The sequence below is a fragment of the Metopolophium dirhodum genome, chromosome 9 (genome assembly GCF_019925205.1).
Source record: "Metopolophium dirhodum isolate CAU chromosome 9, ASM1992520v1, whole genome shotgun sequence".
NCBI classification, from domain to species: Eukaryota; Metazoa; Arthropoda; class Insecta; order Hemiptera; family Aphididae; genus Metopolophium; species Metopolophium dirhodum.
This window is the reverse complement of record NC_083568.1, coordinates 10,039,525-10,054,401: the sequence shown is the minus strand read 5'-3', so window position 1 is coordinate 10,054,401 and position 14,877 is coordinate 10,039,525. Positions and strand designations below refer to the sequence as shown.

The 14,877-nt window shown below is 30.1% G+C and overlaps 1 protein-coding gene and 2 pseudogenes across 1 annotated transcript; 1 reads left to right on the top strand and 2 right to left on the bottom strand.

The window, feature by feature from the left end:
- The first annotated feature begins 209 nt into the window (after positions 1 to 209).
- LOC132952442 (uncharacterized) lies at positions 210 to 2,079 on the top strand (annotated as a pseudogene).
- A 3,609-nt stretch (positions 2,080 to 5,688) lies between these two features.
- Positions 5,689 to 7,438, bottom strand: LOC132952437 (uncharacterized). The gene is made up of 2 exons (XM_061024734.1): positions 7,058 to 7,438; positions 5,689 to 6,071 (listed from the first exon to the last, which is right to left on the bottom strand). Exons 1-2 carry the CDS (start codon positions 7,224 to 7,226, stop codon positions 5,689 to 5,691), a joined length of 552 nt encoding a protein of 183 aa, XP_060880717.1. The 5' UTR covers positions 7,227 to 7,438.
- A 2,199-nt stretch (positions 7,439 to 9,637) lies between these two features.
- LOC132952436 (uncharacterized) lies at positions 9,638 to 13,383 on the bottom strand (annotated as a pseudogene).
- Positions 13,384 to 14,877: the final 1,494 nt, after the last annotated feature.

The window sequence follows — 14,877 nt, the reverse complement described above, 5'->3', positions numbered from 1 at the left end:
ATGAAAAGATGGTAGGTAATAATAATTATATTTATTATTTACTTGGATGATAGCATATACAAAATGATAATAATATTTATGTTGTTCTATCAGTATTCAGTAATCAGTTGATTATTGACTTCTCAAATTTGTCACTTTTCAGTTGTCACTTGTTTGTTGTTTGTTGTGTTGAATCAATCTGTATATAATTGACCTAATATTTTTTTGAAATGAGTAAAAGTAACAAAATATGCTGTGTGGTCAACTGTAATAATATGTATAAAAATACCCAAAATATTAAGTTTTACACGTTTCCTAATCGAAAATATGAAAAGACCTAAAAGAAAAATGGATACGCGCAGTTAACCGTACAGAGTAAGGTACCTTTGGTGTTTGTTAAATTAATATTCTATAGTTAGAGCACATATTATGTTAAGTCATTTGTATCTATCTATTATTCAAGAATATTAGTACCTACCTAGATTCATATCAGTTACATTCATATTATATTATTTAACAAATATGTACACCGACAATCCTATTAAAAATATGATTTTTTTTTGTTAAATAACTTAAATTCAATCAATATTATTGACCGTTACAATATAATAGTGATTCACTATCAACTAAGTGTAGATATCCAATTTCTATGTCCATGATTAATATTATGAAATCTAGCTATGAAAAATAGGTACCTAACTATAGGTATTATAAGGTTATTTTAGAAAAATTTTTGCTTATAAATTAATAGGTTTATTTTATTTTTCAGGGTAAATGGAAGTCCATGGAATCCGAAAGTGCAGTGTGATTTGTAGTGCACACTTTGTTGGTAATGAGCGGTCAAATGATTCTCGTAGCCCTTCTTATGTGCCTTCAATTTTTCCAGAAGTATACAAGCGAAAAATAGTTGATTCAGAGCAGTCTTGTTCAAGATATCAACGTGTCCTAAAGCGCCATAAAATTAAATCTACTTCTTCTGCTTTGGAAAATACAACTGATTGTAATTTAGATGACATCTTAACTGATAATCCTTGTAAAACTGTATCTACTTGTGATGCTAGTACTCAGGTTGCATTTGAACCTGTAGAATCTGTTCAGTTTTCTTTTGAATGTTCATTTGAAAATCAAAATGTTAGAACTCAAGTAACTTCCCCAAATGTCTGTCGTGGTTTTTATAATATCCTTACATCTACCTCTGATAAATCTTGTGGTCCAGATTCAAGCAGTATAAATTCATGCTTATCTTGTGATAGATTTCATGGATTTAATTCAATAAAAAATGAAAATTCACTCAAAGACTTGACTGGTACTACTTATAAAGTGTTCGACCTATTATGTTCAATGCTACCACAAGTATGCAATAGTTCTACAAGTAAAAATGATAGATTATTAATATTTCTGATAAAAATAAAACATAACTTAACATTTTCAGCAATTGGTGTTTTATTTAATATACACCGTACTTCTGTAAGTAGAATTTTTTTCCAGTGTTTAGAGATATTAAGCATAAAAACGAAAAATCTAATTTTTTGGCCCAGTAAAAGTACAATTAAAGAAACTTTACCTGAAGGATTTAAAAAATTATACCCTAATACCCCCGCTGTATTATAGACTATACTGAAATTAAAGTTGAACAGCCCCCCACAATTGAACAAAGAGTGTATATGTACTCTAGGTACAAAGGCTGTTATACTGTAAAATTTTTAGCTGCAATCACTCCCAGTGGAGCAGTTTCGTTTATTTCTAAATGTTATAAAGGAAGAGCTAGTGACTCAGGATTTTTATCCAAATTGGAACCAGGGGATCAAGTATTAGCAGATAAAGGCTTTCATGGCATAAAAACAGACTGTGAAAATAAAAATTCAATATTAGTCATGCCTCCTGTATTACATCATGGGAGATTCACTGAACAAGAGGTTCTTGAAACATACTCCATTGCTAGCATCAGAATCCATGTGAAAAGATTCTTTGCTAGGTTAAAAACTCACAGTGTTAAATAAAATACAAATAGAGCTTCTACCTCATATAGATGATATTGTTCATAAGTGTTGTGTTCTGACAAATTTACAACCTCCAATAATAAAAAATGATAAAAAATGAAATTTTGATTGTGACTAATTACAAGTGCAATACAATTGCACACTATTTCATGTTACACCCCCCTTTTTTAAACAATTTATGTTATATTGTATACAATACATTTTATTCAACAACCTTATTACCTTAACCTCAATTAATCAAACAAAAAAGAAAAATTATTATTCTGTTTTTAATAATATTTACATACTACCTAATTATAAGTATGTATATCTTATATTTTATACATTTACATTATTTTGTATGTTTTTTTATATTTTTAGTTTTTTAATATATGCCAATTTTGGTAAATAATATTTAAAATAAAAACATTCTATTTTAAAAAGAACTTGTTTTAAAAAATTTTCATCTTTTTTTATAGTTATTAATAATGGATCTATAGTGTTATATATAAATAAATCACATTCATTTAACTCAGAAACAAACATTAAAATATGGCATTGTGTATAATATTGATGAGATGACCTTAATACTACTTTTCCATTTTCATATTTCAAATATTTTAAGTTTAGATTTCCTGTGTCTTCATCCACTATAGGTTTGTTTTTGCAACTTATAGGGCATTTAATTTCCAAGATTTTATTTATTTCGCCATTTTGAGATAAAACCAATGAATCTGGTGATGCACATAACCAAGGGTATTTGTAATGAATTATAAGTCCGGCTTTTATTGTTTTTTTGTTGAACATTTCTCAATATGTTTCAATAGCTATAATTTCAGTTTGTGTACCATATGCTGTATTTAACGCTGCTTTACCAATTAATTTCACATCATTAGAAATAATTTCAACAATTTTTTGTTGATTTTCAGCTGACATATTTTTACACATTTTTATTTTATGGCATTTAGTTGCAGAAATCCTTACTTTTCTGTGTTCTGTCCATTTGTTACTATTAGATTGTTCCAATGTGCTATTGAAAATAGATGTAACTTCTTCTTTTTCCACTACAATCATATTAAAATAAAACTTATCCTCATTTTTATTCAAAGGAAATTTAATGAGTTGAGTAACATAGCTGTGATCACAACTTGATTGATTCTTGAGAACTGAATTCATTAACCTATAATTTTTCATAAATATTTCAGTACTATCTATTATTTCATTTAAACACATTTTACATTCTCTATCATCTTCTGACATTAGTTCCTCTTGTATCATCTTATTTACACCACAATTAATTGACAATATATCATAGGTATTAACCAAATCATAATGGCTAATACTTAGTATTTCATTTTTAAGTTTTTTTATGGGTGGAAAGAGCTGTTCAATTGTTCTACCTTTTTTATATTTTTCTTCCCCCACTTTTGATGGTTTCCCCCAAACCTGAGGAAAATCAGTTTTTGAAAAGCTAACTTCATTGTTAATATAATGTATTAATGCAGCAACATGCTTGCACTTTTCAGAAGCTCCAATTGGACAATTACAAAAACATCTCTTTATGGTTCTGGTATCATCTAACTGTATGAATAAGGTATATGGCACACGTGTTAGTAATAATTATTGAAATAAATTGAATTCTTTATAAATTAATAACCTACTTCTAGTTTAACTTGCCATGGGTGTAATGTAACGGACGTTTGTCTTATAATACTTGCTGTGATCACAGAACAATTATTTGGTGGTCTCACTTCAGTAACAAAAGTTACATGACCACTATCGGCTAAATTTAAACCTTTACTATTTGTAAATACAATATTACTATAAATACTTTGAAAACCGCACTTAATTATTATGTCCTTTATGTTAGGCATTATAATACAATTTTTAACGAATTCAAATCAAAAGCTATTTGAAAAATTAAAAGTTGACATTACCTATTTTTAAATTACTAATTAGGCTTCTATGGTTTTTAATTGGTTGACTGTAATATCGATTTTAAAAATACAATCTTTCAATCTGATAAGAATTCATTTTTTAGTACCTGGTATACTGGTCTCAGAACCATGGGTAAATATTAATAAGTTTTAATAACTATTTAGCCATGCCGTTATGATACACATTGCATAGTATTCATGTTTATTCTAATCCCCGGTTAGGTTAGGTTAGGTGACGTGTGGCGTGGTTCGACACTGGCCATGGTTGGTTTTTTTGTATTTTTTTTCGAAAAATAATACAAGTCAAAAGAAAAATTAAGAAGACGCTCGGTTTTATTTTTTTTGCAGCTACCTCACACTTCAAATTGATTTACATTAATGAATGACCAACTAACCACAAGCCTACTTAAATGAGTGCGTAAAAAAATTTAAAAAAAATTATTACAAACAACGTTAAACAGACGTATACCCCAAGGAGACAACTAGGTAATACGAATAATGGCATACCTAATTTGTTTTCAAACTTTTTGCTACTACGATTGCGGGAGAAATAATGGTCATAGGTACTTCCACCATAGGCGTTTTTTGAATCCCCGTACAGCGAATCATCAGATTTCTTAAATTTTGTAGTGATCAGACGCAAAAAAAAATCTAAAAAACACGCAAATACGTTATTTTTTAAGCACAAAAAACACTCTAAAAATCATAATTCCCGAACCGAAATTCGGATCAACTTCATCTCGGTGCCAATCGTTCCGGCGTAAATTGCTCAATATATTCCGACTACAAAACAGATCGTAGCGCCCGACATCTAAGTATTCGTGCCGAAAAACACGAAAAACACAGCTACTTACCCTACACAAACCCCTCAAAGACGGGTAAAAAAGGCTCGTACGGTCTCGACAAAAGACACCGAACTTAATCACTGACATCCACACTATACGAATCATAAAGTTTCAGAAACGTACGATGACTTGCCGAGTTTTCCGAAATAACTTTTAAGGGGGGAGTCGAAAGCACCCTGACTAGGGGGGGACTATTAAGGAGGGCTAGAAACAAATTTTTCGGTGTAGAAACGGTGCACCCGAAATAAAACTCGACCGAGATATACTTAAATCAAATAAAAAAAGGTGGGCAAGTGGATGTCGCTTTACTTGCTTTAAAAATCATACTATGCTAGTATGAGTTTGAATATATATGATAGACTACATAAAAATGTTTTAATAGCAGCTAGTTACAGCTTAGATAGCTTAAACCATTTGAAATTGGTATTTTCTTATCGACATATAGATGTATTGCTATGCAGCTAATAAAGACAAAATCTTCAAAGATCATCTAGAACAGTGGTTGTTTCATTATTCCTTGTTGATGGATTCCCATTATCACTACCTTTGGCCACTAATAAATCAGTGACAAGAGAAGTGGAAGGGTCACCAGAATTCAAAAACGCCAATGTCAATGATTACTGTTGTATTAAATCCGAACCCTTTAGTGAACCGGTGGGTGGTCTCTCGGCGGCGGCGGAGCCGTCGCTGCGTAATCACTAGAGCGCGGATTTTTATGCACTAAAAAGTATCAAAATATGCCATATAATATGCAGTAAAAATCATGAAAATATGCAAAAAATATGCAGTAAAAATCATGAAAATATGCAAAAATATGCAGTAAAAATCATGAAATTCATTTTTTTTATTTATTTAAAATTTTACAAATTAAACTTCTTATAACAATTAATTACTTAAATACTAAAATATTAAATACTTATATAAATTTCTCTTTAAATTTTTTTAATTTTATTTACTATTAAAATGAATGATCATATGCATTTCAAGTTTTTCTTCAGTGAAGCTATGACGTTTATCAGTTAACATATTTTTAAATACTGAAAACGAACGTTCGACGTCAACCGAAGTTGTTGGGGCATATTTGAAGCAACTTATTATTTTCGGGTCTTGATAAACATCTTCGAGCTGAACGTTTTCGCCTGATAGTACTGCATTTATTTTTCGTAGAATTTCTAAACCTTTATTTTTATTGGAAAGCTCATTTAATTTTGTAGTAAGTGTTGCACCTTTTGGCCCAGGAATAGAATTAATTTTTTCTTTGATTTCGTCAATTATTGAAAAACTTTCATGTAAAGTCATATTTTGAGTTTTCAGTTTTTTTATGACTATCACTAAAAATGCCAAATGAGTTGATATAAATGTTAAATCATTGACAACAGTACCATCTTCAATTATATTCAAAACTTTTCTATTACTTTGCGCATCATCCATTGCCAGTCTCTCGATAACTTTTTTATATTTGGTAAGATAATCTGCGTAATATAACGCAGCATTTACCCATGTTCCCCACCTTGTAAGAACTGGAACAGGTGGTAAAGGGATATCATTCATTTCTTCTTTAAAAATAGAGATTCGACTCGGCGCTTTTAAAAATATTTTCTTCCCATTATTAATTAAAGTATTAACTTTTGGAAATAACTCCCTTACTTTTTCTGCAAGACGATTACAAGCATGAGCGGTACACGTTACATGGATCATATTAGTATAGAATATCTTTAAAGACTTCCCTGCTTTCACCATATATGACGCTGCGTCTGTTAATAAAAGTAATACACGTTGCTCCATTCCCACATCTGTCCATAATAACTTTAAGGAGTCATTGATAAATCGGGTAATCGTTTCATTGTTTGTTTTCTCCAATTGTTTAGATGCTAAAAGATATGGTTTCCCAGAAAAATTTTTATTCATAACTCCTACAAGTAAACTTGCAATGTATAAGCCCCGTGTATCAGTTGTCTCGTCAACAACAATATAAATAAAGTTTTTCCCAATTTTTTCTTTAATTTCATTCATTGTTTTTTGATAGCATATATTTACATAGGTCTTTCGCAATGTGCTTTCATCTGGTATAGGATGATCAATGTATTTATTCAAAAAATTACGAAACTGTTCGGTTTTTAATTTGTGTAAGGGTATGTCAGAAGAGACCATAGCAAAACATAAATCTTCAAAAAAAATGTTAGAACTTGATCTAGAATTAGTTGTAATTAATTGTTGTTTTGATAACTTATTTTTAAGTGCAGATACATGGGCAGCTAAAATAAAAAATATAGAAAATAAATAAACAAAATATATTTCTATTTGTATAAGTACTGACCTGTTTTTAAGTGTTGATCTACCTGAGACTTCCTCTCACAAACAATAGATTTTCCACAAGGATTACAAAATACTAATTTTCCGTCTGTAGTGAAAACTTCGGTGTCTTGGTTTGCTGAAGAAATCCATCCTCGAATTTTGTTGCAAATTGAACTACTTATTTTCGGCATGTTAACAATTTACGGACAACGACAAACGATGAAACTGAATTTACTGAGTCGGTGGTATGTCGATAGTTGACTGATACAGCAAGAGGTATTAAGATTATAGGTAGACACAAAAGTACATAGTACAAAGTACATAGATTATTTTCTAATCGTCGATGTAACAGAGTGGTATGTCGATAACGACGATAACCGACAGACAGAGCAAGAGCGATTAAGTTTACGTCATGCCCATAAAATGTATTTTTAATTTTTCTACTTGACAAAATATTATTTTATACATTTTTTTTAAATTTTTGCTTCAATATGCAATAAATATGCAATACGTTTTGAATTTTGCATAAATATGCAAAATTATGCAATAACATTGAAATATGCAGAAATATGCAAAAAAAAATTTCACCATTTGCTTCAAATTATGATGATTCGTAGAGAATACTGACAAAAATCCAAAAATATTAAAAGGAAACAAATATGCAATTGCATAGAAATCCGCGCTCTAGTAATCACCAACGTCTTATCACTTCGAGATTTTCGAGTTTTACCCCCTCGTGGGCCTCGCGCGTCCCCGTTCGGACCTTATTCACGTTCCCCACTAAATGTACAGGTGCACTATTTTTAAATGATTGAGGCATTTTTTAAAGTTTCTTTAGGACATTTAAACCATCAATAATGATTATGATAATTGGCTCAAAAAAACCAAGGGGGGTGAAACTGCCCCTACTTGACGCCCTTGGCTATGGGGTGGCTCACGCTTTTACTTTTGGCTTACGTACTTTCAAAATTATTTAATAAATAATCCACGTATCTCAATGCATGACATTATGTAAATTATGAATATGTCTTAAAATGTTAAATTCCTATTAAATTAATAAATCATCCTTGCACAAATACAGAACAATAACAAAGTAATAGGTAATAATTTTCCATGCCACTTTTATATTATTTCTAAATTCTAATTATCCCGATTTATACGGGCTACGGCCGAATATTATGTTACAACGTTGTGTCGTCGACTCGTCGTCCGTCGACTGCCGTGTAGGTACACCATAATCCAAAGTCCATAATTTATTATTGGGGATAATTATAATAAATATGTGCACAAGAGTACAAGACCACACTACACGTCTACACACTGCCTACACAAACAGGCACAATAACACATCAATGATATTTTGAATAGCTCGCATATAACTGATGTATATTGTATATTATATTCTTAAGGTATGTACACACGAGCGCACATTGTGTGGCGAACAAAGTGAGCACCTTCGAACACGAACAAGCTCGCGTGAGCATGTGGAAGAATGTATTCTTTCGTGTGGACATAGTGCGTCGCACACACATCCCATGCGTGGTTATTCGACCAAATCCCGGATTTTCCCTGCGTTTTTTTCAGTAGTAGACTATACGCCATGCGAGAATGTAATCGAGTTTACTTTATGTTTAAAGGTGTTTACATTTTAATTGAACTAAGTAATAAGTTATAAACTCTACATTTTTTTAAATTGAAAAGTGGAAACGTAAATCGTGTTTTTTGTTGTTTAATCATGAGTGATCAATTACAAATTACAAATGCAGCTTTCATTGTAATGTGTGAGCTTGCGAAAAAAAAAAGAAAAAAAAATGTTCGTAAAAGACGATGGTGGATGTCACAAATTTATAGAGATAACGAAGATAGAGGCTCCAACATGATAAACAGTATAAAAAATGACGTAAATGTATTTCACTTTCAAAATTTCACCAGAATGTCTTCAGAAAATTTTGAAAAAATAATTTGCCTTGTTGGCCCACTTATATACAAACAAAATACTAATATGAGACCTGCTATTACAGTCCAAATACGATTAGCAGTGACGTTACGATTTCTCGCTACAGGAGATTCGTATAGTAGCTTGCAATATCTGTTTAAAATGTCTAAACCGATCATTTTTACTATAATTCCAGAAATTTGTAGCGCACTTGTTAAAGTATTGAAGACATATATAAAGGTAAGTTCAATAAAAAGTATAATATATTTTAACTGGAGTCAATTTTATCATTAATTTATTCAACTAATCAACATTCTTTAAAAACTGAGAAACAAACAATATTTATTAACAAAAAACGATTACTTTTTAAAAACATGCCTATTATAAAAAAAATAACAAAACAACTTTTGAAATATCCTTTGGGTTAACAATTTAACAGTCATAAACTCATAATAATAAAAATAATAAATATCTATAAGAAAAAATTCTTTCATACAGACAAATCTCTGAATATACATTTTTAAATCAGAAAATTACCACACTTAAATATTGTCGGTGTCATGCGAAAAATTACCAAGCAATATATCATTATAAAATTTCTTGTTTGTACACAATTGTTTTTCTCGATATTTACAAGTACCTAGCAATTTATATTTTTATTTAATTCTATGTCGGATGATTACCTAGATCTAATACAGATGACGTAGACTCAGATAAAAACTCCCTTGGTGTATCAACCGAATTTGATGAAGAGTGTTTTGAAGGGTCTATATGAGTATTCGAGTAATAGAAACTTAGATTTGTTTGTGGTACTGGATTTTGAAAAAGAATATGTGGGTTTGCAGAATAGTAATCATATCTTCCCATGTCCGCGTCAAAAAGTATGCTATTAATATAGTGTTGGACGATCGCTCGAGTCTGTGGCGGATAAGATCTTATTTTGTTTGCTACATGGGCGCCATATGTTGTACATTCATCGGATGAATTTGACTCAAAGCTTGACGCAGACCTCTTCAGAATGTTGAACGCTTCATCAATTTTATGATCAATTGTATTGGTTGTGTTTTTCTTATTCTTCTTTCGTGGTTGATTTGGATTCCCAGGACTAATAATTTCATCAACACTATCTTTCCTGCTGGGTGGTGGCACTATTTCATTTTGCGCTGGCGACAATTGCTGTGTCGATGGCCCTTGTATTTCCGAAATGTCCAACGAAAGGTTATCATTATAATATCTGTAGCTATAGTCAGAAGAAGCTTCTTCAACTTCATTTTGTAGCTGAAAATAAAATATATTTGTAATTAATACATGTAAAATGATTAACCATTAGTAAATTTTATTAATAAACAATCGAGAACTAGTAGGGTTTTAGTGTACCTCATAATTGAGTAGGTTACTGTCATAATAAAAAATACGATTCTGAGTTATAATAACCATAAGTTATATATATTTTTGTTTTTTTCAGAATTATTTTTAAAAATAAAAATTATCTCATCAACATTTGGGGTAGTAAAATGCTCCGATTTTTGAGATCAGCATATTATAACGTACCCGGTAGACATGCTCGACAACTACTATACAGCAGAGAGGTACCCAGTTGTCCACATTTTTACATTTGCCTTATAAAATTTATCAAACGTTAAGACAGGAGTTACGGATTGATATTGCTTTATTTTTATAAGCTGTGAAAATGAATTAAAATATTTCACCTAAACATGATACTATTTAAAAAGCTTGTTTTAATAATTTTTCAACGACGAATTTTTCAAAAAATTTGTATAAGTTATATTAATTTTCAATACATTTTATCTAGGTATGTAAAACTGTTTAAGTTAAATTAATAGTATAATAAATTATTTTCTTTAGATGCCTTCTACTCCAATAAATGGCTAAAAATCGCTGAACGATTTGGAACAATGTGGAATCATCCAAATTGTATAGGAGCAATAGACGGAAAGCACGTAGTCTTACAATCTCCAATTAATAGTGGTAGTGAATTCTACAACTATAAGTCTTTTTTTAGTATTGTTCTGTTTGCATTAGTGGATGCAGATTATAATTTCCTTTTTTTCGACGTTGGATGTCAAGGAAGGATATCGGACGGAGGTGTATTCAAAAATAGTGAACTATTTAGAAAAATCGAAAGAGGGAATTTGAACTTACCACCCCCGACGCCATTGCCAGGAAAAAACATTGACTTGCCATATGTGATTCTTTCAGATGAAGCATTTGCATTAACAACTAACGTTATGAAGCCATATTCTGGGACACATGATGTAGGATCAAAGGAAAGAGTTTTCAATTACCGTTTAAGTCGTGCTCGAAGAACTGTTGAAAACGTGTTTGGAATTTCATCTGCAGTTTTTCGAGTATTAAGGAAACATCTTTTATTGGAACCCGAAAGAGCCCAAATTGTCGTCATGGCAATTGTTCATCTACACAACTTTTTACGACAAAGTAAAACGTCTAAAAATATATACAATCCACCAGGAACTTTTGATAGAGAAGAAGAAGGCCAGATAATACATGGAAGTTGGAGACGAGGGGAAAATGCATCATCACTACTACCTATAAGAAATATACCTCGCCGACCTCCTCTTAATGCACAAGAAATAAGGGAACAATTTGCAGATTATTAAGCTATTGCATAGCTTTTATCGCAGGCCTGGTGTGGTGACTGAAAAAAAATTTTTCGTAACGAAAAAGCGTGACCACTACCTGCGGAATCCCGTAATCCCCCTCCTGTCTACCGCGCGGCGACCCGTATTGTCATACAATGCTATCTGCGATCGAAGGTCGGCTGTCGGCGGCTATTGTTTGCAGATATATTTCCAAGGAATAATAATGTACCTATAATTAATAATTATACGGTTTATATTATATAATATACATTTATATATTTATATCTGGATAGTGGATATGATAAAATTACACAGTGTATGAGACATGCTGCGTTATCGTTTTTTTTTATTATTATTCACTTATCTACCAACAAAACAAACTCATTTGTCAAATTTTGAGATATGTGGTGTTGCAGTTTCAGCGACGATATATAGTTGCTATATACAACGCGTGCAGTGTGCACGCCAGGGTAGTGTTATAATATAATATAATAATATAAAAAAAAAAAAATTTTATTCATCGCACTTTACTGGAGTACACTGTAGAAGGGTCAAAAATACTTGGTGGAAATTCCCATAAATTTCCACTTATCTTGGCTGGCGATTTCAACATCAACTTCGCTGATAAAAAATCAGAGAGACTAACAACGTTTCTCTTAGAAAAATTAAATTTACGTATAAATAATGATCCACAAGAATATACTACAAAATATGGGACCACCATCGACGCCGAATTTTCCAGATATTTGGAGAATATTAAATCTCAAACTTATGTTTCATATTTTAGTTATCATAGGCCTATAGTTTCTATGATACAAACTTCTGTATAACTAGAACAATAATAAAAATATTTAAAATTATATCAACTTCTTATTTATTTAATATGCAATAGCTTTATCGCGGCAATCCCCGAATGCCACTTGACTTTTTTTTAACAGATGGAAGTTTACCATGGCAAAATGCTTAATTTGTATATATGAGAGTATTTTTTTTGTCTGTAGGTTAGGTTAATATCTTGCAGCTTATATAAAACTAATAAAAATAAGTTAAATAATTTAAGTTTGGCAAAAAATAATTTATAAAAGTATGTAAAATGTAATTATAACAACTAATTATTAACCAACTTTATTTGTTACTTATTATTTATACCTATATACAAAAACTTACATTTTCTGAATTAATTGTCGGCCTTGGATCATCTCTCTCCTTTAAAAAACTCATTGCATCATAACCATACCAACTTGAACGAAATATTTCATTAGCTCCTAAAAATAAAAAATAATTAAATTAAACTGTTTGATATTTCAATTTATATATTATTATAAAACTATTATAATATGTTTACAAAAGGTAATTGTTATAAGTCCATACATTTTTTTTAAAAATGCTATTACATCAGGTAAGTAAATGAATATTACATGAATTCAACTTATACATTAAAAAGAAACCACATATATTTTTAAGTTGATTTCAATTATGTAACTTATAACAAGTGTGCACTAAGTCCTCGATATTATGTAAATGCAGTATATTACCTTTTCCAGTTCCAAGGCTTTTTTTCACTTTGGCTTTTTCCCGACGATACGACCCCTGAATGCTTTGAATTTTTAATTTCACTTCTTCTATATCAGTATCAAATTGTTTTGCTAGGTGACACCACGCATAATGTTTTTTATTTTTAGAAAAATAATACTGATTTGTTGGATTTCAAAGTACTTCTTGTAGCCTAAACTCATCAATTAGTTGCAAAGAAGTTTTGGTGTCCCAGTCTTTCCTTTTGGCTTTATTCATTTTGAATAAAAAAGTATGAACAACTATATAAAAATTTAAATTTAAAAATTATTAAAACACGAATAAACTAAATATTTTATTTTGAGGAAGGTAAAATTAATTCCTTAATTTAATTTACCATGCCAGCAACCAGTGGCCCGCACGTCTATTTTATACGGCTATCTATATTATTGTATTATATTCTACAAAATTTAATGAAATTTAATTGAATATCATATAAAAATAATCATATTATATAATTATAATTGAACGTTGCGTTTTTCGTACGGGTATTCTATCAGTCATATTTTAAGTCAAAATTAATTTTTATGATCATTTGAAGTTCTCATGTATAGCGATTTTCTTATTTTGTTGTAATTCAAAAAACGAATAACTGCAGATGCATGAAATTTTGACTGAATGTTTAGTTTACATAAGCATTTTCTACACGCCATAACATTTTAAAAATATTTTGACTTATTTTGAGCTGTTTACGGATAAGTGATTTTTTCAATAGTTTTCGAACGCGTCGTGTAAAATAAAAAAAAATTGGTGTAAAACGGTAATTTTTACGCAAAACCAGTTTTTGACGAAATTGATAAAATTTTTATGAACGTTTGAAATTTAAACTTTCACGAAATCACGTAAAACAACGATTTAGTCTCAAACGATTTTTGATATTTATTTTTATATTCAAAAAGTATAAGAGGTAGAAATTTGAAACTTCCACCACTTGTTTAAAGTGACATTTTTTTCAAACGATTTTTTTTCAAAATATTTCGTTGATTTTTCAGCGTTTTATAGGCATTTTAAATATTTGATTTTTTTAAATTTTTTTTTATAAATGTCGTTTAATTTTTTTGGCAGAGCCAAAATACTTAAAAATTTAATAGAAGATTCTACATAAGGTAATCTATGAGTTATTAAAAAATGTTCAAAATACATTGGCACAATTTTTTTTATAAGCATTTAAAGATCGAATTTTGACGAATTAAAATAAATTTAAAAATTTAAAAAAAGATTTTATATTTAAAAATGTATAAAATCTTCAACTTTTATAGCTAAGGATTGAAAATTTAATATAAGGTTCCCTGTAAATATGTTATATATAAATTACTTTATTCACACTAAGATCATCAAATAAACTTAGTATAGTATCATAGGTTAACTGACCGTCTTCGCTCATAATCGTTTTTATACTATTATATTATAGTAAAAGGTTTAAATTTCTTCTAAAAAAAGACAGCGAATCATAGTAAGTAGTGGTATCTACATTGCGGCCAAGTCTAGTTTATTCCTCATTCAGAAACTGACCAAGTGTTAAACAATACAAATAAAAGAGAAGTGTTGCTCTTTAATGTAGGAGTGCATTGAGGTTATGAATTTAAAAAAAAGGTGGGTTAGTGGATGTTGCTCTGCTGTACAGTAGGTTACAAGTGGGTCACTGTAATGGATGGTGTTAAATTAGAATTCAATGATATAATATCATTGTATAAGAAAAACGATTCTGAGCGA

Excerpts from the sequence above, each read along its gene's own strand:
- LOC132952437 (XM_061024734.1), bottom strand. The coding sequence starts at position 7,226 with ATGCCGAAAATAAGTAGTTCAATTTGCAACAAAATTCGAGGATGGATT. Across the intron at positions 6,072-7,057 it reads AGATCAACACTTAAAAACAG|TGATAGTCATAAAAAAACTG; the intron begins GTCAGTACTTAT and ends TGGCATTTTTAG.